A 23,013-nucleotide genomic window follows, 5' to 3' on the forward strand; every position below is an offset into this window, starting at 1 on the left:
CCCAAAAAACCCCCTCAGTTCTTGGTATGGTAACAGAGTAACATGTAATTATCCAGATTTTAGATGCAAGGAGACACACAGAGAAAGCGTCATGATTTGGCCAGTGTAACAGAGCAGGACCAGTGACTGAACAAGGCTAGAATTAAGAAGCTTTTGCCCTCTCAGTGCCATGTTTGTGAGCTTGACCCTACCAACTATCTGTCCTAAGGCAACAGCACCAAGTGCCCTGCTAGAGGCTCAATGTGGCTTGTTCAGATCACATACCCAGAAGAGGTGCCACTCCCAGGAAGACAGATCACCCAGAGCAGTCCATCTCCCTCCACTGACACCCAGTGTCCCTGCTGCACCCACTCTGATCTCAGTCATCAGCACATGTAACTCTTACAGTACTCCCCAGACATCTTTGTTTTGAAGGAAGAAGTAAACTTAAGACACTCAACTTCCTATTCTGAACCACTGAGTCTACTAACATTGATTCAGCTTCATTTCGCCCAACTTCCGCTCTCAAAACCCTCAAACCATTAAAAACCAAAACCTACATACAACAGGGAGACAAAGTGAGAAATTTCATCCCTAATACGGTCAAAATACGGCAAATATCATTCCCCTCTCAGAGTACACCATCACCCAATTAACTTTTCTGTATGGTCAGTTAGTTGCAGAAGATGTGTGTTTTCCAAAGTTATGCCAGCTCTGAAAGCTTCCCTCACTTTTTTAACAATTCATAGAGATGGAATGGTCTGGGTAAGAAGCCCCTGGACTCTACCTGTACTGCAACTGGATGACTGGGAAAATACAATACCCAGTACTGTCTTGTAGCAGATGGCAGTAATAACCCACATTAACATACACACACTTAAGACAATAATGCATTTTGTAAATTGCTAAAAGATATTATCTAAAATTATTTTTTACCTTGGAAATAAAACTGGTCTGTCACTCCCATAATATGGTCAAATGACAGCTACTTAAATCTGGCATAAAAAGCTCTTTAGCACCACCTGCCTGACTCAGGTGTACCACAGGTAGTATAGTCACACCATCACCTTGACCAGCACTTGCACTTTTAAAACAGTGACTCTTCACCTGATTCACCTGTAGGTTTTGCTAAATGACTACACACCATAGGGAACATGCCACCTTTAGGCTGCCCATAACCCATAGCCAAGCTGTATTTTTGTATAGTGTAGCAAGGGAGTAACCATAGAACTATGAACTTTAGCATCAACTTTGGTCATGGCATCCAAAGGTACCATGGCTCAATGGCATCCTTCATCAATAAAATAATTGCATCAGTTTAGTGACAAAATCCCTATGTAGGATGAGGCAGTAGCAAGCAATGGAAACAATTCCGAAAGGGAATTAATATAATTAATTCTAAGTAAATCATACAAATTAATAAAATATAGTACTAGAGATAAATATCAAGTACTATTTTTTAAAATATTAAAACAATTCTTTTAGCACAGGGTCAATATACACAAGTAATACACGTCAATTTGTGAGGGGAGGTGACAACTACTATACTTTAATCCAAAAGGTCCATTTGAGGTTGCTTGTTTGCTGCTTAGCAAGTAAATCTATTATACTATATTATATATAATTGTATATCTAATATACACATTAATAAACCAGAGCACTGAATGAGACCAAACTAAGATTAAGACCTCAGAAAAACCCTCCAAGCTGGGCCTACATGGGAGTTAACAATTAAAGCAGGTCTTAGTGAAGACCTACAGCACAGGAGTAACCAAGTTACAAAACTTGAAGCCATCATCTCATCAACCTACACTTAAAGCAATCAAGAATCTGAGTCCCCAGTCAAGTTCTCTGCCTGCCAAAAACTTACTCTTGGATTAATTTTTTTCCATGTAAAATGTTGTTTTTTCTTCAGCTTTGACTTTCGGAAATGTTAAGAGTTTATGGGCATGTCCCAGGTGATAAATTGAGCTGTCTAATCTCCTCCCTGTCTACTCTGGGACACTATTCAGAAACCTTTGAGGAGCCATCAAGATAAACTTCCTTCTTCTTTCGCCATACTTCTTACGCCATTTCAATTACAAGAAAAGTCAAATCCATGACCAGTGCTTTGGCTCAGGGCAAGAGACATTACTTGAGTATTTCTCCCCTCCAAAGTGTCAAATCCCTCAAGTACCTCATTCCAGCCACTACTGCTCAATTAAGATTATTGGCAATGGAAAATGGGACAGTGAGTCTAGTGCATTTACTTGCAGAGGAAGTTGCTGCAAGAATGAAAACAAAACCCCACAGCAATGCATGTGACCCAGGAAGTGACCCAGGATCCAAGTAAGCTGTGGTATGAACTTTTAGCTTTACAGTTAATGCAGTTTCATGGGACATGACTTGGTGAATGACACACCAAGCAGAGCTCTAAGCCAAGCCTCTCAGCTCCTTAGGTATTTTAATCAGAATGCTATTAGGCAAAAAGCAGAAGCTCCTACCACTTCTAGCAGTGTTTTGACAACAGGTCCAAAACTGATAATACATCAGGCAAGATCAGCACAAACTTAAAAAGTAAAGGTATAAACATCTCTTTACATGTAGGTACCAAAATGTTTCCTAACATGCAATTCTGCTTTAGGCAAGACTTGCTGATTGCATCACTTATCCCCTCTGACTAGGGAATTTCAGACTATATCTTGTACCTCAACTTGTAATGGCCAGGCAATTTCAGGCTAAACAGACCAGCTGCCTGGCATTTTCAGCTGCCTGGAATAGATAGTGCTACAGAGAAAAAAACATTCCAGGCTGCTGAATGGGACTTGCATGCTGGATTTTTTCTAGCCCCAAATGAAGAAATCTGAATCCAGCTCTTAAGAGACTACAGCTATTGACTTACCCTTTTGGTCATCCCAGGCCAGAGGATTATGCAGTCTCAACCATTGTACACTCTTGGCTTAGGGCAAAATGTCAGTGTTTAGCATCTCCTCAAAATGATTACTCTACTGATCAGCCTTAGTTTATTCTCTCCTGCATTTCAAAACAAAACAAAACAATGTACTATCACCTACTGGCACTAAATAATAGCAAGAGACAGCAATGTCTGGGGACAAATAAAATCAAATAGAGAGCTGTGAATTATCAATGTAGTTCCGGCAATACAGTTCATTTTCATACATGGCATGAATTCCCCACTGGAAGCTGTGCAATAGACATTAAATAGGGAGCAGTGATGTATCATCACTTCTGCTAAACATCTGCTGATGTTTATTACTATACAAAAAAAACAGAAAAGGAGTAAGTGCCTTTTTTGATAACGCTAACTTAAAATCAGCATTTAGGAATGCACCTTACTCTTCTACAGACTATGAACTAATGGTTTCTTGCACTTTCTCTGTTAAACAGCAGAGAATCCACACAAGAGAAGAGTCAAGCAGCCACCTTCTCACTGGAAAAATAAACAGCACCTATCCCCTCTACCTGTCTCTCTGTCTTCATGAAAACTAGATAAAACCTTACAGCTTCAAGATGCCCACCTTTAAGTCAAATGCATCAAGGAGATACAGCCAGCACAAATCCCAGTGCCTCAGGCCAATACACAGAAAGCAAGTAAGTTTGGCTTCTATCAGTTAAAATAACTTGGAGAGTCACAAGCTGGAACATGCACTTCACTTGTTTTACATTAAAAACTTCCTTTAAGGAGATAACAAAGAAAATTAAAGAATAGCTTAGGTTTTAATAATTAACCATTAAATGGCCACAATATAGCCACACAAATATTCCTGAGATTTAAAACACCCTTTTGCAGTGGAATTAAGTTCCCAGAAGTATCTGCATCAAACATTTCAAGAAAATTAAAAATGAATAAACAACCGTCCCCCCACAAAACACCAAAAACCCACCAACTAAACTATGCTGGATGAATGAACTGGATTCAATCCAGTCCCTCAATACTCACTGAGACATGATCATATATACACAGAATGTGAGCTCTAACTTACCTGACTTCATTTAGAGTAATTAAAGTACTCTTGTTTACAGAGTAAATTCTTTTTGCTTAGGCATAAACAATAGACAGATAAGATTTATAAACCTGAAGTGTAGCAAATTCTTTGGGTTTTGTTTACAAGTTAGAAAAAATCATACCCATCAGTTCTTCTCAGACAGAAGAGCCACGTGGACTACTGTTCTTGAGGAAGGAAAAAGACTCCAAAGACAATCAAAAAAATGACCCCAGTCTAAGACTAACCAAGCTCACCCTCTGCAGTAAGGTGTGAGGAGAGAGGCTGCCCTCCAGTGTTCAGATACCAGACATCACTAAGTGCAAGGGATAGGTTTTCTGCTCTTGACTGCACAAATGCACTCTCGGAATGGGAAACTCATATGTGAAAGGCACATTAATGATAATTACAGATTTAACTTGGCTTCTTCCCCCTCCTATTTACTAATTTAGTTGGGTTGATTAAGATTTAACATTAGGTACCACAGACATAATGATTTACTGAGATCTAAATTATTCACTTAATTTCAGGAGATTGCTAAAAATGTAGTTTTTCCTACATGAGGGAGAAATCATTAACAGACACAGTCAAGTAACTTCTGCCAACTCTGTCAGAGCTCTGTTGACCTATTTACAATATAGCTTGTGTCACTGGCTGCAGGTATGGCATGTTTTGGTCACTGCTGAGACTGAAGTACAATGTTATTACTGTGCATTATTATGAATGCATTATCTGCACCCATTGAAAACAGATTCAGACTGTTTAAACAATGAAAACCCCATGGCACCAAGTTTCTTTAAACCAAGGAGAGAACAGGTTACTACTAAACTATTAAATGGAAAACACATTTCTCTGCATCCCAAGAGCTTTCATAGTATTTGCCCTCCACGCTTTTGGGCTTAAATACAGCAAACTACTATTTATCAGGAAACCAAAATGTAACAAATAATCTTCTCCCTGTGTTCCTTCCCCCCATATCCTAAATGGATGTGCTGGATCACAACTTCAGTTAGTGAAGTGGATCTCCACTTTGTATCTCAAAACTTAAAACCAAAGCTCAAACATTATACTGGTTTTAGCAGCTTATCATACAGGCTGATGTGTCACATTATTTTATTTCAAGGATTTGATCAATTACATGTCTAAGACTCAAACTTTGCAAACAACCTCACTAGTTTTAAGGCACCATGATCAATTCTTTAGCAGACTTAAACTGAAGGTAAATAAAAACTGTTAAATTAGCACAAATACAGTCATGTATGGTTCCAGGGTATGTACACATATCAATGGGGACAAGGCAACAGAGCAGTATCAGGTGTTAAACTTCTATGTCCTTTAACAGAGATTCAACTGAGCATCATTCACCTCTAAGCCACAAATTACTACGATTTTAGACAAAATTCTGTGATTTTACAGATTCAAAACTACTAGATACGTATATTTGTGTACATAAACTCATGTGTAAAATGAAGTATTCCCACTCCAACAGCTCACAACTTAATATATTCAAGCTTCCTTTCTTTTTTTTAAAGCCAGATTGACACTCCTCACAGAAAAATCCTTAAAAATAAAGATGTGCCAAACATTTTAATAAGAGAATTAGTATTCTTTTTTAGCTTTAATTCTTTATAAAGCAGGGTCATCTGGAGTCACAGTTACAGAAGATTATAAAAAGTTTCATGACACAGCATCATTAAATTAGGAGAGACATGAGAATAGAAATTATATATTTCCAAACCAAATAGAGTGACTTGTTACTATAAACTCACTCCTCTGATTTCCCATAGAATACAACAGTGATGAGTGAGTGCAGTTTGTTCAGTAGACTTCCAGTAGGTGAGAATAAATGTCTGATCCTGTTTGTTTCGATGCCATACATGCATTTACCTTTAATCAACAATGCTCAGGAACCCAGAAAAGCAGCACATATCTTTTGGCATCACACTCTGAATCAGAAGCAGTCACTACAAGGAGAAGAAAAAAATCCAGGCAGCCCTATGGCTCTTCAGACAGCAGGGCACAGTCCTGCTGGTTCATCCACCTGGACCAGAGTCAGCTTGGGAGCAGGAACATGCTGTGTTAAAACTCTTCTCCCCTCCATCTCCCCTGCTGCTCTTCAGCCCTTTCCTCCATCACATAAAACAAGAGCTGCCTTTCTCATGATACAGCACAAGACAAGATTCCTCCCTCTCATCCCACAAAACACAGAAGTAAGTGCAACCAGAGCTACACAAAAATAAAAAGGTGCTCCCCAACTACTTTTAAACTACTCTTAAAAACAGGCTGGTAAAAAGCAGCCTCCCTCAGCAGAATGACACACCTACAGGTAACTCTAATTCAATAGCTCTGAACACAAGATACACACAGAGCTTTTTAGAAGGACTGACATCCAACACATTTGTGTTCATCAGGTTATTCAGCAGGACAGAACTACTGTATATATTCATCCTTACCGAAGCAAATTATGTGAAATTTTTGACTGACCCCCTAGCATCCCTGATCTAATGGAAGACTATTGTAACAGCATCCAAAATATCAATATTGTCTTTTCCACTACAATCATACATGAAAGTCAATAATAAATCTTTTCAAAAAGCAGAGGATACTGAAGGAAACAGGAAAAATATAATTTAGAAGAGAAAAAAAAATCAAAGAGCTTATTTTTTTTCAAAATCTGCTGAAGTTAACAAAATAAAGACTGTGTCTGACGAAAAAGGAAGACTTCAAAAGGGAAAACAGAGCTGACAGAAAAGTAACGTTGAGGTAGCAAAATATCAAGAGGAACATATGTCCCCAAAAAGAGAAATCAAGAAGCAGTTTTCACAACACAGATTGAAGCAGAAAACCTCATCTTTCATCCTCTACAAACATGCACGCTGGTATCAAGTTTACCTACCAGTCTGGTACTGTGTGCCAATCAGTGAATATTCCACCTGTACACTGAGCACCACATTCAATGAGATGACCTGCAAGACTAGGAAAATGGCATTAAAGCAAATAAGTAAAATGCAAAACTATTTTTCACAATCCACTTTAAACTGGAAATAGAGCTAAATAACAAAACATTTTCCTCCACAAGTACATAACACAATTATGAATTATATATTAAGCATAACAAGGGATCCTGAAAGATGAATAGAGTGTTTAATGGACTAACTCTTACAAAAAGTATTTTCCTACAAAAAATGAATACCTAGAAGACTGCCTCATGCCTAAACCCAAGTTTCCTTAGTCATTTCAAATCTTAGTCTAAATTCAGTATCTTAGTAGTCTGCACTGTGTGTAACTTAATAGACAAAGACCATTTTTAAATGAAGAGGTAGAAAATTTCACCTCCAATGTAAAGGACACAATGTATTATGATTATGTATTATTATTTTAAAATTTCTACAGTCCATAAATATTCAACAGAATTATAGGGAATATCTTCAGAAACCCAGAAAAGCAACATCTCTTATCATCCCCAACTCAGTGGAGCCAAAATGAATTTCTCTCCACATTTTTTCTTAAGCAGAGGTTCAATAACACTAACACTAGAGCGTGCTCAGGCTAAGTAATCACTCTTTTATGAGGACTTCAATTCAGATACACAATGCACAATGTTAAATTAGGTGGCATAATTCTAGCCCTCTCTGATTCCTAACCTCAGGACTACAACAAGGATTTATAAATGGGAGCACTAACACTGAGCTTCAACCAAACCAGACCAGGTTTGGTCTGACTGAACCTGCTTTTGTGCATCTTTCAGAGTAAGCCCTGCTACCACCCCAACTATCAACAGTGGCAGCCAAACAGAAAAAAAAATGGGAATCAGTGGCTCGTACTGCAAGATTTCATCTCTTGACAAAAAAAAAAATAACATGAAAAAGTTGTTAAGCTGTTAGATAAAATCTTTCAACCCTTTCTTCCTTTTCTTATTTTAAGCTGGTTCCAAAATGAAGTTTCTATAATTTCAATTCCAAGTGAGAGTAGTAAATGAGTCATGAAAAAAACTCAAAACCTAACAAAAACATGAAAATAAATTAATGCAACAATAATATGAAAAATCAGTATGTGCTGAAAAAGTTGATATCTTGACATTATGATATGAAAGATAGATTTACCCCATTTCTTCTTATATTATTTACCTTCCCGCAGCTAGCAAGTCATAGTCATCCCTATTCCAGCCAAACTAGAAGAAAAACACAAATATTTTAAACACATAGAAGTCTCATACAAAAAAAACTGCACACAGTATGTTCTTTGCTTTGAATAATAATGCATTGCATATATTTTAAATCTAAATAACAATAATTGGCAGGCACTGTACATGGATTTCAGCTCCTCTATAGCAAATTAGCAAAAAAACCTCTGACACATTTCAGTTTTCCTCCTATTGATACACCCCAACAAATTTAATCTCTTAAAATCAAACCCTCTTCAAAAAAGCTCTAAGTGCAACATCCATATAACTTAAAACCTGCACAAATATGTAAGTATAATATCTATCTTGTGTCACCTGGACAAACCACTATGTGTCTTCAACTTTGGAAAATTATCAGTTCCTGGAGTACTACCAGTCACCCTCAGAAAGTGGAAGTATGCTTCCTGTTCAACTGGAAATTTTAACTAGAATCTTTTCCTCGAGTTCAACCTGCAAGCAATACAGTAATTGTTTCTTATTTAGCACTTTTCAGAAATCTTAATCTTTCCTAAATGAATTAAATAAGGTCTCTGGAGAAGGTAGTACACACTGACAGTTGTTATTTTGAGAACTTAAGGAACTAGGAATAAAATAAGAAGTCATAATGGAAGTTATAAATGGAAAATTAATTAGGCAGCATCTGACATGCACAAAGTCAAAAGTGTATGATGTCTCAAAGCACATTTTTAATCCGTTGCACAGCCTATTTTTTTTAACATGCGACAAAATAAAGCTTCTATATTTCACCAGTGTGATCCTTCATAAAGCAAAAACTGATTAAAAGTACTTCAGAAAACTACATACTATGCTCATATAAGTTTTTGAATTTCAAGGAATTTCAGAAATGCTGCATTGAAACTTGACTACTTTAAACAGAACTGCTTACCCACTGAACAAAAAAAGCCCAGTGTTTTAAACCACCTCCCATGCTACACTCCCAACCAGAGTGAGCTCTACTATCAACACCTTCTGGTGAAGAAAAATATACTTGCACACCAAATTTTGCAGAAAGGCAAGGGCAAAAACCCCAAAACAATGGTAAGAGTGAAATATTGCTGAAAGAGCCTAAGACTTCCTAAACGTCACCTGTGCTTTCCAGCTTAATGGTAAATAAGTTAACAAATATCCCTGCTATCAGTTTAGGAGAAGTGGAAACTGACAACTTTTCATGCATGTGAGCAAAAAAAAAAATACAGATGCCTCATTATTTTTAATTTAGAATCTACATTTTTATAAGGAACAAAAATTGTCTGACAATGACTGCTGAATATTCACTCACATATATTCACTACCATTTGGAAATTAACTTGTACTTACAGAATGAATGAGTGGTCCTAATACAATCCCACTGTCGACACATCTGCCCGTCACAACAATATCAGCTCCAAGGTCTAGAGCTCTGCTTATCGGTCTTGCACTAAAAATGACAAAACACAGCAGTAAGTACTTTTATCTTTTAAAGCATCATTTTAAAAACAGTTCCCTGACACATACAGGTTAAAAATTACTTTTAGATTTCCTATAAAATCAGTAAAATCTACTTTAACAACCAACTTGTCGTTAGGTATGTACATCAAGAGTATTTTAAAAAGCAGTCATCAGGGTACTATCAAATTCAGGTACCTAAATAACATAACTGAAACACTTCTCTTAATATCTATGGAAACTTTTTTGAGCTAAGTGCACAGAGGGACACTTCTATCATCAACTACAGAAAAGAGTGTTTTTCAGAGATTCACTAACCATTTAATTTGTAGGTAAGTGTATAAAGATGAACATTCTTCATGGATAAAGTCTGGTGACTTAGCCTTCCAATTTTAAACCTTTCAGGTCAACTACCTAAGTGATTTAAGAGCTCACAATATTGTCCAACTTCAAGAGCACTGTGCAAGAATAGGATCACCAGGATCATCAACTGGAAGAGATGCATGTGACCATTGTTACATTTCTCAGCCCTTCCCCTTTACCAGACCTGATTAACATTGATTCCTCTGAAATGGATGGTGACAACAAAAATGTGACTTCACAAAGAGATAGCTAGAATATCTGCATTCAGAGATTTTTTTGGAAACCCTATGAATTATAAAAGAGGGAAGGGAGATCTTTCAGAACAAGTGACAACCCTGAAAAACCAGCTTCCAAAATTTCAAAAGTACAAAGTCTGACACAGTTCAGTGCAACATAATGGAATCTCCTATGGCACTCTGACTACATCCCAGTACCTGAATTCCCTGCTTGAACTTCTCTAGTGACAACACAGTAAACTACTCCATTCTGCAACATATCACTCAGTATATGAAAAAGCATTTTTGCAATGATTGTGATTGAACTAACACTGTTTTGGCTTGAACTAAAACCTGATGATTCACAGATGGTGTATTGCTAAGGAGTCATAAATTAAGGTTATAACTAAAACTTATTTAAGTTACAAATTTTTTTCTGGTTGCCTGAATAATTCAAAGGTGAACCTCATATTCTAAGTGGTTCTAACTACGAAGCAAAACAAATTCCTGTATTTGATGTGTTAAATTTAGCTGTTCATATGAATACAACTTGTTAAAATAACTCACCCAAGATACACATTCATGCTGTGAATATTCTCTGGAAATTGTTTGCCACTTTCTAAGTCGGTGATGCCAGCTCCTTTTAAGTTCTCTTTCTGTTAGAAAACAAGAAGAACACCCAAGCTATGAGTATTTTGAAGTTTCTACTGAATTTGAATTTCTACTGTAAGCCTCTCATTAGTATTAAACAATAGATCCATTTCACAGCAGCTCTAAGCCAAGTATAATTATTAAAAGCATTAACAGTAGCGATCAGCTGAATGGCTGAAAGCCTTAGATACACTTTTAACCACAACTTTTCTAGCACATAGAAAATTGAGGCAGTCCTTAAAAATGTAATGTTCATTTATATATGATCAACAACTATGAACTGGTGTATTTTCTAGGCTTTAAGCTGTCTTTAATTGCTGTAGGACTGAATAAATCAAACCCTACAAACAGAAATGTATCTGCCATATCAGTTATGGTGTCATGGCCAGAGAACAAGGCAAATCCTGTAGCTTCATATGGTACTTAGAATGTTGTGTTTCCAGGAAAGTAGGTGGAGGGGGGGAAGGGTGTGGTTTTGACCATGAATTAGGCATCCTGACAATCCAGTGGATTGAGGGGACAGCAACTCCATAGACACAAAGTACACGTAAACTGTAAATACTGATTTACAGGTGGGATCTGTAGTGGGGGGAAAAAAACCCCCAAACTTCCACTCTGAACTAATTTGGTACTCTGTGTAATGACTGAAATCCTCCAAACCACAGGTAACATTTAGCATGTTTCATGTATCAACAGTAGAACTTGTCTGTAGACCATAAAAGCTCTGTCTTTTTTGTTCCTGTAAGCTACATACTGACAAGAGCATAGAAAACAATGCAGCTCAGATCAGGCATGTCCATAACCAGCTCAAATAGCAACCACTTTACTGTTGTACCAGTAGTGAAATTCTGGCCCACAGACAGTAAAGTAATTTCAGTAGGGCAGAAGGTTCTTAAAAGGAAGTCCAAGCACAACACATAACTTGCAAATAAAGAATCTTACTTGATGATCTTCCACATTCAAGAGCATGCAAGGAGTAACAGATCCTATGCAGATAAATAATTTTCCAAGTTACAGGCAGAGATTTAACCACAATGCAAACCTCACCTCTCAACTACTATTGTGTTATACTCTTCTTGCAGTAGCTTTTCAGGTATGGCCAACATTTTTTTGCAAATTTCATAGATAAAGTGTAATTCTTTAAGTAAAAATAATCCCATATATTTGATCTTTCAATTTTTACTTTTTTTAATATTTAAACTTCAATCCTCTCACTTAACATTACCTTACCGGCTGTAAACTAATTACTTAAAACCAGAAAACCAGCTATCTATAAACATTTGAATTTGTGGCAGCTACACCATATTCAGAAGAAAACTAAAAGATAGTGAAGAACAACACTTCTAATAGCAGAAGGCTACTGCATAAAGACACACAAAGCTCCTATGGGACAGCAAGTGCCACCTTCATGCTGCTACAGACTCGTGCTACTAAGGCTTAAACAAAGTGAAATACCTCACTCATCAGATCATCTCCAGCAACAACAGCTATTTTCAAATCAACATCTGCTTTCTTTGCCACCTCCTGAAGGGCAGCTGCACAAGCAAGTGGATTAATTCCACCAGCATTACTGATGACACGAACACCTAACAGGAAAAAAAAAGGCAAATAAAAATAAAGTTCAGCAGCATCAATAATTAATCACCTGTACTTTAAAAAGTGTGCTGACACACAAGCAAGGGATCACCTACACAAGGTAACAGACATTCAATCAAGCAAAATATGAAAACCCCATTAAAATATGAACCACATTTAACCTGCAAAAGGATCAGAATAGGCTAATAGAAAACTGCTTAGAGAAAAATAACTGCTATAGATACTTCTCATCTACCCTTTATGAATGGAAGGAGAAAGTGACCAGAAAGACAAACATGAGGCAGACAAACAGCACCAAACATCTCCAACAGTAACAGACACTGTGAAGCTTTACTAATGTAAACAAAACACAAGTGAATGGAAAATCATAATGTAGAACTACGTGGGAATTTTGAAAAACTTAAATTACCTTGAAAGCATCTCACATTTAAAAAAAGATCTGTAAAGCAATCTGCCATTCACAAATTAAAGCTATAGTAAGAAATGCATGGAAATATACGGGTATATTTAGAATTATAACAAATATCTTAAGTCAACCTGATTTCACCATCAGGCCATTCAGGGCTCCAGCCATCCTGGCCCTGCACACTTCCAGGGACAGGGCATTCACAACTTCTCCAGACAACCTGTGCCAGTGCCTCATCACCCTCACAGTAAAGAATTTCCTCCTAGCACCCAATCTAAATCTACCACAGCTTATGGCCATTCCCCCTTCTTCTATCACTTCTATCACCTCCCTGTAAAAAGTCCAGCTCTCTTGCAAGCACTCTTTAAGTACTGGCCATCTCTTCTCCAGACTGAACAGCCCCAGCCCACTCTGCCAGCCTGCCTTCATAAGCAGCTGTACTGAACTGACATACAAAACTCATGCAAGGAGTAACATACCTTTCCTGTGAATATCCTTTATATAGGGAGCCATGGCAGTGGAGACAAAATCCGGAGTGTAACCTAAAACCTGAAATAATTAAGAACTGTAACCATTCTTATATACGTAAGTCATCCCAACCCTTTTCCTCGGTTAACACAGGAAGAACAGAGATCTCTCAAAATGTTTGGGCAATACGATAGGAAATAATATGTAATTACATGAAACTGAATGGATGCAAATAGAAAGCACACTTAAGGAACAGTGTCCCCGGAACCAGGCATGTGTTAAACACGGTTCGGGCGCTGGAGGAGAGCTCGGGAGGTGGGAAAGCACCGCTGTGGCCGAACATCGCCTTTACTCACGGGAGAGCGGGCCTTGGCGGCCGTCAGCAGCGACATGGTGATTTCGGAGAGGTAATCGAAGACAAGGAAATCCAGCTTCCCTCCGTACAGCAGCTGCGGCACTGGCGGGGCAGGCAGGAAGGCACCATCAGCACGGCGGCACCCTCACCCCGGTGCCGGCCCGCCCTCACCCCGGTGCCGGCCCGCCCCACCCGGCTCGGCCGCTTGCGCAACGGGGCCGCCTCTGGTGCTGCGGCCGTGCCCCCGCGCCCCGTGCCCCGGCCCCCAGCCCCGCCGGGTCTCCCCGCCGCCCTCCGGGCAGCCTCTGCCGCCCCCCCGCCCACCTGCGGCCGCCGTGTCCCCCCAGAAGCCCGAGGCACAGCCGATGCGCACGGCGGCGCCGGCCGGGGGCTCGCAGCCCGCGCTGCGCCCGCGGCTCCAGCGGGGCGGGCGGGCGGCGGCCCTGAGGAGGCGCGGGCCCCGCGGCGCCAGCAGCGCCCAGCAGCTCATGGCGGTGCCGGCGGCGGGCGGGAGCGCGGGCACCGCCCCGGCCCAACACGGCGCTGGGGAGGAGCTGGGGCCTGCGGAGGCGGTTGGGAAAAGGGGCGGGAGAGAGTTTATAAACGCGGGGTGAGCGGGGCAGAGCGTTGGGAGGTGTGCGAGTGTGGGGTGCGCGAATAGCGCCATCAGCTCTGGGACACCGATGGGTCCAGCCCGAGGCCTGCCCGAGCGGGGCTCTCTGGTCCGGGCCGTGCCGGGCTCCAGGCTGGGGGCGGCTTGGGGGCGGCGGTGCGGGGTTGTCCCGTCCCCAGGAGCTGCGGGCTCGGCCAGCGCACTGTGTCGCCCTCAGGGCTCTCTGGCCCGGGCCGTGCTGGGCTCCAGGCTGGAGGGGCTCAGGGCGGCGGTGCGGGGCTGTCCCATCCTGCGAGCTGCTGCCTCGGCCTGTGCAACCCTGTCACCCCCGCGGCCTGCGGCCCTGTGCCGGGGCAAAACCTCCCCAGCGGAAAGAAACCCCTCCATTCGGCTCGGGATCATGTCAGAAGCGTGTCAGATAGTCCGCTTATGGAGTCCTTATGAAACCTTTTTTCCTCCTCTCCTAAATACAGAATGTGCTTGTGAAGCATTGATTTAGAAGAATTAAAGACTTCAGTCAAAATAGATAGTGCTGAGATAATGTAGCTAGGACTTCCCTTTTTGCTAACAGAAGCCAGACTGAAGGAACTGATAAATCATGGAAGGAACTGATAAATCATGGGAGCTGTCAAACTAGGCTTTTGCATCCTGAATAATCAATAGACCCCATGAATACAATATAATCATAAATCAAACAGTCCTGGAAAAAACAGGATTCAGCTGTCAAAGGTTAAAAAGTCAAAGAGAGGAAGACCCATCTTACTTCATCATTTTGGGACCCCACCCTATAAAAAAGACCACCGACCCATTTCAAAGAACAAACTACGGATGCTTAATGGCTTTTTGGGCTAATTACCATACGGAGCGGGGAATGGGATGTACCAGAGTTAGGAATATGCATTTGTATTTTGGGTATTCAATACTCCTGTACATAAAAGCCCCTGTGACCATCTGTAAATTGTGGTGTGTATTTGGGAGCGATCCCGGCGTTGTAATAAACATACACTTTCTGACTTTAAACTGTTGGAGAGTCTTTGTCCATCATAGTTGGATATTGGTATTAGATCAATATCCATAGTTTTTTAATAAATCACTTGTTTAGGAATAAGGCTTTCTGTGTGGAAGTGCGCGTCTGCCTTCTGAGAGAAAGCGTTTCTCTGGGCCCAGGCTGAATTTCTAGTTTGTGGACGTGAGGAAAATGTCACCGAGCCAGGAAATGCCCTCATGTAGGAGGAGGAGTGTTGTAAATGCAATGGCAAAAATCGGATTAATAAAGAAATAATTTATTAATAAAACAATCCCAATCACCGACAAAGAGAAAAACCACAAATAGGACGGGCAGCGCAGCACTGGGTGGACAGGGGTCCGCACCCTAAGGTACAGATTTCCCAAATCCACACGGAGCGGACTGCGGCTTGGGGTTTTATAGGGTTTTTTGTGTTCCGAGGCAAAACAGGTGCATGGAATAGTCTGGCAAATAGTCCAAATACATCTTTGGATGGGTTTCCCAGATTTGTCAAACTTGGCAAATTGTATTCTGGGAAGGTTCCTTTCACATGTGGATGGGGCCTGCGGTCCATGATTATTCCGATGTGTATTTGACAAAATAACAGATTGGCCTTCCTTAACAATTACGCATCTATTCCAAGTGGATTTGAATTATATCTTGCAAATGATAGAATAATAAAATCGGGAGTCTTTGCGGGAGTGATGAAAAATAAAACATGTAACAGTGTTTGGCGTAACACTGACAGTGATAAGTATGTGGTGATGATGAGAGGGGGTTTTACTGATTTAAAAAGTTGAAAATAAATAGTTCTGGAAATTGTTGATGAGACTTCCAGTTAGATTATTTTCAAATTGTGATTAGAAATAATGCAGTTGAGAGAAGATAGGAAATAGTCATGCTGTGATCTCAGAATTTGGTTCTTTATTTAGGGAGGTATAATGTTTTCTTGTTGCAAAGAACAGCTATAAAGTACCATTATATGTTCTCAGTGCCTGAGTGATGAACCATTCCTGTCCTAATCTATTAAACAGGCAGAGGCAAGGAGGTCATAAAAAAGAAAATTGGGTTCCCTGTACAGATTTTTATTATTACACTATGAAAGTACTTCATTATTATTATTGAAAATTTGCAGCTTTTGAGTCCCTATAAACTAGTAAACATCCCACCAGGGAATGTATGCATAGTTGGCTCCAGAGAACTTTGTCCAAAATATATATTTATTGTAGCTCCTTAAAGTCAACTTCGAAGCAAGAATCAGAAAGAGCACTGTCTGGTACAAAATGCATGGCTATCCATATAGACACAAAGACAGATGCTTTCTGTAAATATATTTTAAAGTGTCTTCGACATGTGTTTCAATACAGAATACATTGCAGTCAGATGCCAACACATTGCAGCATGGCAGGAAACATGGCTAATCCTCTGCAAGCCATGCAATCCTCTCAAATCCCGGCGTGAAATTCAAGTGAAGTTCGCCTTGGCTGAGACACTATTACCAGCGTGCTGCAGTCTTCCCTTCTGTGCTTGAGCACATCCAAAATAAATGCCAATCACTGATAAATAGAATCATTGATAACCCATGGACATAAGTAAAAGTTCCACTGGAATGGGTTAGGCCACGTTTTCATGCCGCAAAACCGAACTTCTGGGCATGAGAAGAGCTGGCTGCTGAGGCCAGAGGACCCAGGGGCCGGTAGGTGGCTGTGTTTCACCGCTGTCTGCACCCTCCTCGCCTGCAAAACAAGCCCTGGCCCCAAAAACAGCCACCTGCTCCCAGCAGCATCCTCTGTGCATTTCTTTCTCTTTCCAGATGAACCGGGCATTTTATCTATATTAAGGAATAAGTATTCACATGCACATGTGTACGTTGGTGAAACAATTTTTGAATCTAGAAGGTGCTTTATTCTTTTCACTCCTCTCAAGTATTTTCATAGCATGGATTTTGACAGCCACTGCTCATGGTTTGGGGGGAAAGACTGGATCTTGCTTTGTCAGAAACCATTTCAAGATCCTTATGGAACCTTAAATGCAGTTTTCGCAAATTTGCATATAGATGTTGACAGCTGTGTGAGACTATTAGTATCCAACGTATATTTAATACTGACACACCCATTAGTTGATCTGCCAAAAATGCAAGAAAAGGATTTAGAATATTTTCCATTATTTGCAATGGTGCAGTGAAGTGATGAAGGGATCAAAGCCTGTATTTTGTTGGTTCCCACAGTGAATTTGTTTCTTACTCAATTCATACTCGTCCATAAATAAGTAGACTTGTTAATAAGCTTATTGAGATTGCAGCAAAACCATCCATTTTTCTGACAGAGTAATTTATTCACTACCTCTATCCCATCCACTTCAAAAATTATTTTCTTAAAATAGACTGAATTTTCATTACCATCATCATTCCATCCTGGGCAGTAATGATTAGCTCAGAGCCCATTATTTTATGCATGAAGTTAGGATTGTTTTAATGAAAACACAGGCAAATTTTATGCTGGTTCTTTTCCAGTAGGCTTGGGGAAGCAATGCTCTGCGATGGTCAAGTCTTAATTTTGAGATTTTTGAGATGATTTAAGAGATTTTAGGAACAGTTTATTGCTGTTTGAGGACATCAGATGGCGCTGTGTGGTTGTCAGCGAAGCCTAAAGAAACTACAATCGGTAACAAGCCTGTGTGAAATTCGTACACAGAAGGTGCTAGTAAAGACTTGACTGTATTTGCAACCTGTGTAGGGAATATGGGTCAACAATAAAAGCTGTCACAACTCACTCATGTGATAGGAACCTATTGCTTAATGTAAAATTTTTAAGCATAAGCCAGAATTCCTCTCATAATTCATGAGAAGAAAGTTGAGGAAAGAAAAATCTTCTGGCTTTATTTTTTATGCCAGAGAAAGATAAAGACTACAGATTAAAAAAAAAGTAATAAGCCTTTTTTTTTTTTCTGCTCATGGTTTACATGTAGCTAAATCTGAGCTTTTTTTTCCTTCAGTGACCCTAAATTATTGTATTTATGTTTAATTGGCTAGTGCTATTAATGTTTCAAACTTAAGCCTGTGCTTCTCTTCCTGTAAACAGATTCATGCACCAGCAAGGAGAACAGATAATGTGTAAAAGAACTGTGGAGTTCATTCTACTTCCATCACCCTGAATTAATGGTGTTCAGTCCTAATCCTGGAAGTCAAGGAGAACAACACAGAGTACATTTTTTCCAAAACAAATACACTTTCCGTTATATTTCTAGGATTTCTCTGACAGTCAGACTTCTTCTGATTGCTTAAAAGGTACAAGCGAAGTATTTCACAGGCCAGGGGTTTATTGAGAAATACATTGCATTTTTTGCTGTATTTCTTTTAATGTTATTGTCAGTAAGTTCCTGTCCAAACCAATAACATCAGCCTATATGTTCAATTATTGAAGTAGGCTCTGTTTAGTTTATTGAGGCTCTGTCCTCTCAACTAATTACAAAATACTCAGCAAATATTTGAATTTACTACTTATCTCATTCCCACAAAATAGTGCACCTCTTTGTTTAACAAATAAGTTCACTGTTCTTGCCCTCAAGGTAAAGTATACACTGCAATCTCTCTTCTGCAGACAGTCTGAATACCAACCTTTTCTAAGTGAATCAACAATTGAAAATGGTTTCTGTGGATCAGTAAAGGCAAAGAATTTATGTGTTGCATTGAATACCCCTATAAAAGGCACAAAAACCTTAAAGCTCAATAATGATGTTTCACTGAACATGGTTTAGGGCTTTTTAGTATTTTAGTAGATTTTAGAATTTCAAGATATAATGTCCTATGCTCCAGGATTCAGAAAAATCTCAGCTATGATGAAAGAACAGAGTGAGTTATCCTCTGAATCATCCTGACTTCATTCCTTTATATCACATTCCTTTTTTTGAGACATAAGTTCACTCTTTTATGTTATTAAAAGTGCTGACATGAAAAGTCATGAATCAATGTAACTTCCATGTTTTGATTTAAGAAAATACATTAGCCTATAATTATAAAAGAATACACTCTGAAGTATGTATTCACAGTGTGGAGGCAGCAAAATATCCCATAATTTTTTTGCAAAATTAAAGGTTCTGGCTGACATGAAATACATACATTTCTTACTGTTCTTCATTCAGTTTTCAAAGAAACAACTATTTCCAGTCAGTATTTGACCAGAAGCACAGTAAGTACGTGTACTGGTGTCACAAGTATAAAGAAATTAAAGGCTTTCCCTTGCACAGCAACTGATTTTTGTTCACTCATTTCACTTGAGAAAGGGTGAGGAAGAGATGTGCTGCACAGACTGGATTATCCAATTGGAAAAAAATGTTGTGATTTACCTTTTGCCCACATTTTGAAAATTGAAAGAGAAAGATAAGTTACAAAACTTCTTTTTTTTTTCCATTTTCACTTTAGTGCACTTTGCTTTCTTGCCCACCACTGACATAACTTCACTACTAGACAGCTTTTTAGTTGTCTCTATTTCTCATCCGAATTATCGCTCACTCATTGATTAACTGAGCAAAGGGGATTTTACCCACTAATCTGTTCAGTAATGCAAGCAGGGTGATACATATTGGCATATTAGGGATGTTTTTTCAGCATTTACCATTTGTTATTTTTCAATGTTTCTTTTTAAATAGGAAAATTATCTTACACAGCATCTAAAAAAATGCATGTTCATGTCAAGTCCACTGAACGCTTTCAGTTAAACAGTAATAAAAGCCCATTGGAAATCTTAAAACTCATCACTAAAGCATTTCTAAAATATTGTGGACTGATTTTTCAGGTTAGATTCTTAAGGCAGCCATAAGAATATTGTGATATTCAGGAACTAATTTACAGACACAAACCTGTTTCTTCTGGTTTGTTTTTCTGAGGAAAGGTTTTCTATGAATGATGGGAAGGTGTTGGATAGTGTCCCAGCAGCTGACAAAAAATACTAATCAATACTGAGTTGAAGAAACCTCTTTCAAACAAATAATGATTCACCTTTACTCTCTCCTCAAAAATAGATTGCAGGAAAAGACTACACTGAGTTTGAGAACTCTTCCTTCCACCAGTACTACACGATTTGTTCCTCATTTGTTACCAAACCAGCAAACAGAATTCCCGGAAAGAAAACACGGGCCAGGAAATCAACACAGCTAAATTAGGCTGGACATGTCTGAGGGTACAATTAGGTCTCTAGCACACTTGTTTGGTAAGTGGGTCAGCTGTTTTGCAACCAAGACCTACCAAGACAAATTGGCATGTCAGGGAGGAAAAATACCACTTTTCCTTAGTCATTTCAGTCTTAGCAGTCATTCCAATAAGAATTTGTATTGCGCTCAACTTAATTAAAAGTAGGAATAAGATCTTTCTAAATAATGGAAGGTGAAATAACAGAAGACAAGAAAAAAGAAGCAAATACCTGAAATGATTAATTATTTATGACCATATAATCAGTAAAGCAAATAAAAATTTCCTGAGGTTTAAATATTTACATCTTCTGCTAAAAAGTACCATAGTTGTGACCACAAATACAGCTAAGCAACACTTATAGTTGCAGTGTGCAAATATTTGGTAATCATTAAGGCAATGTCAAAAATTGACTCCTTCATGAATGTAAATATATACAGTGATAATTTTGTGTAACAAGCATCTGACTGAAAATTCAGGTTTCTTATTCCTAACCCATTTGTAGGGATAATGATCCTTTTGTTTTTCCCACCAATTAGACATTTACCTTGAACGTTGAAAATCTATTTGTACATTGTTATTATGTCATTATAGCTATTCTTATCTTGAATTATAAAATCTTAGGGTTTTTAACTCAAGATTAACTAGGCGTTTACTGCCAGAATTCACTGTTGTCATCTTCTCTGACTCCTGAAATACTTGCCTAGGAACACAAGAATTTTTTTTGTTTGTTTTCTGCTACCAAATAGTCTTCTGACAGAGTTTCAAGCCTATATGTACTACTTCTAGTGACAAAAGGGAAAGATGTGTTTTTTATTCTGTCAGAGGATGAGGGATGCCTGAATTGTGCTACATGGTTCACCTATTGCATCATGAACAGTACATGCCCATCTGTACTCTGCAGTGTACATCTGTGTTAAAGCTGTTACTTTACAAAGTTCATACCAGCAGTCTACTCGTGCTATCTTGTCATATCTAAGAGAATCCTGCTGGTGCACGGCCTCTGGAACAGTATCTCTAGGACCTTGTGTCATGAGCTGCAAGGAAGAAGCGAAGCAAGCTCAGTGTATGAGCAGCAGTGACAAGGAGCATTAGCAGCAGTTTCTTCAGTCCATGTTAACAGCACTAGTGAAGCAACAGTAAAAAACACAACAGCAGGTGGACTTCTATGCAGTTCTGTTTACTTTATTGTCACACTTTAGGAAACAGAAGTTACTCTGTAAAAAGTGGAACCATGTCCTATTTGTATCACTGAAGTCACCAAGAGCACATTCTGCACATGGCTCTTGAAGGTAATCAATACCAGATTTGGAAAGACAAACTTTTAGCATCGGTTATCCTTTGGAAAAGACTTTTGGCGGCCTGGCAACTTACTCACTGGTCATCAGTACAGTTACTGGAAAGCTGACTCTCCCAGGAACAATGCTTCAGCCTTAAGTGTCATGTCAGACTGAGTTTTAGCATCTTAAATGCTCACATTTCCTTCTGGCAATATGTGGTGGATTTTCTCCATGTTTCAGGGTATAATTATAGCTAATTTTCTAATAATCTGGTTCCTATAGAATGCTTTTTTCCCGTGTTTTAAGTACCTATTAAGCCAAGTTGAAACATTGATCCTGCTGTACAGAGATGAAGTCATTTGCCTGAAATCACAGAGCTGACCCCAGTAACAACAGATCTATCTGTGAGCCCCATTCTCACCATTCTTCTCATCAAACACGTAACGGAGTCAAAAGCCTCATTCAACATTGTCTTATCACACATTGTGCTGTACAGGCACTAAATCAGGCTTTCTCTGAAGAAGCCATAGTTCAGAGACCAGGTCTAGGTCATGAATGGAAAGGTGTTAATGCTGCCAATACAGATAGCATGCAAAACGGCACGCAGAAGTGATTTGCTGGAACAAAGCCCACGGTAGAAGATGGGGCTTGTCAGCACTCTTGCAGCAGTGTTGATTAAGGCAAATACTGAGAACATTAGTTCCCCAGCAAGGAAGCATTGACCAAAGTCATTGGAATGGACTCACTGTGTTGAAGGGCAGGGAACATTTATACTTTCATTGCCCATGAGAAGTACCACAAACTTTTTTTCCAGATATGCCACTGCCCAATGGCTTCATACCTTTCTCTGCCTCAGTTTTGTCATCCACAGAATAGGGAAAATGATGTTGAGTCTCTTTGCATAACATGTAGAGATCTGTGGCGGGAAACGCCTACGTAATCCCAAAATATCATTTATTGTTAGGGAATTGATGGTTGGTACAGATAATTCAGATTGCTACAGTGGCTTTTCCCTGTGCTATTAGAGTGAAACTTCTGCCAGCCCCCATTATGAAGCGATGTGTGAGTTTGATTACACTTGTGACTAGGTGTAGCATCTCAGTGCCTTCCTTGTCTCACCTTCCTGCCTCCCCTGAGACCCTGAGGCTGGAGCAGAGATCAAGCGACTAAGTGCAAAGCGTGTTCTGAAAATGGGAGGAGTGTATGTGCAAATTCTGGGAATCCACCTCAAATCCCTACCCCACCTCTTCCCACCACCTCCCAGTGCCCGCCTCCAGCTCCAGCCTGCTGCCTTAAACTGCTGCC

The 23,013-nt window shown here is 39.4% G+C and overlaps 1 protein-coding gene across 1 annotated transcript in view; it reads right to left on the bottom strand.

Moving 5' to 3' along the window:
* LOC310909353 (uncharacterized protein) overlaps positions 1-14,291 on the bottom strand; it is a gene marked incomplete at its 5' end in the record, with an annotated part of 54,453 nt that extends 40,162 nt beyond the window's left edge. The window contains 8 exons of the mRNA XM_083861081.1: positions 6,859-6,936; positions 8,090-8,133; positions 9,463-9,562; positions 10,716-10,804; positions 12,255-12,385; positions 13,281-13,350; positions 13,626-13,726; positions 13,949-14,291. Of these exons, the coding sequence (XP_083717207.1) occupies positions 6,859-6,936; positions 8,090-8,133; positions 9,463-9,562; positions 10,716-10,804; positions 12,255-12,385; positions 13,281-13,350; positions 13,626-13,726; positions 13,949-14,291 (956 nt within the window). The remainder of the gene's footprint in view (positions 1-6,858; positions 6,937-8,089; positions 8,134-9,462; positions 9,563-10,715; positions 10,805-12,254; positions 12,386-13,280; positions 13,351-13,625; positions 13,727-13,948) is intronic.
* Between the last annotated feature and the right edge of the window lie 8,722 nt (positions 14,292-23,013).

This window comes from Zosterops lateralis (genome assembly GCF_965231275.1).
Source record: "Zosterops lateralis genome assembly, chromosome: 5".
NCBI lineage: Eukaryota > Metazoa > Chordata > Aves > Passeriformes > Zosteropidae > Zosterops > Zosterops lateralis.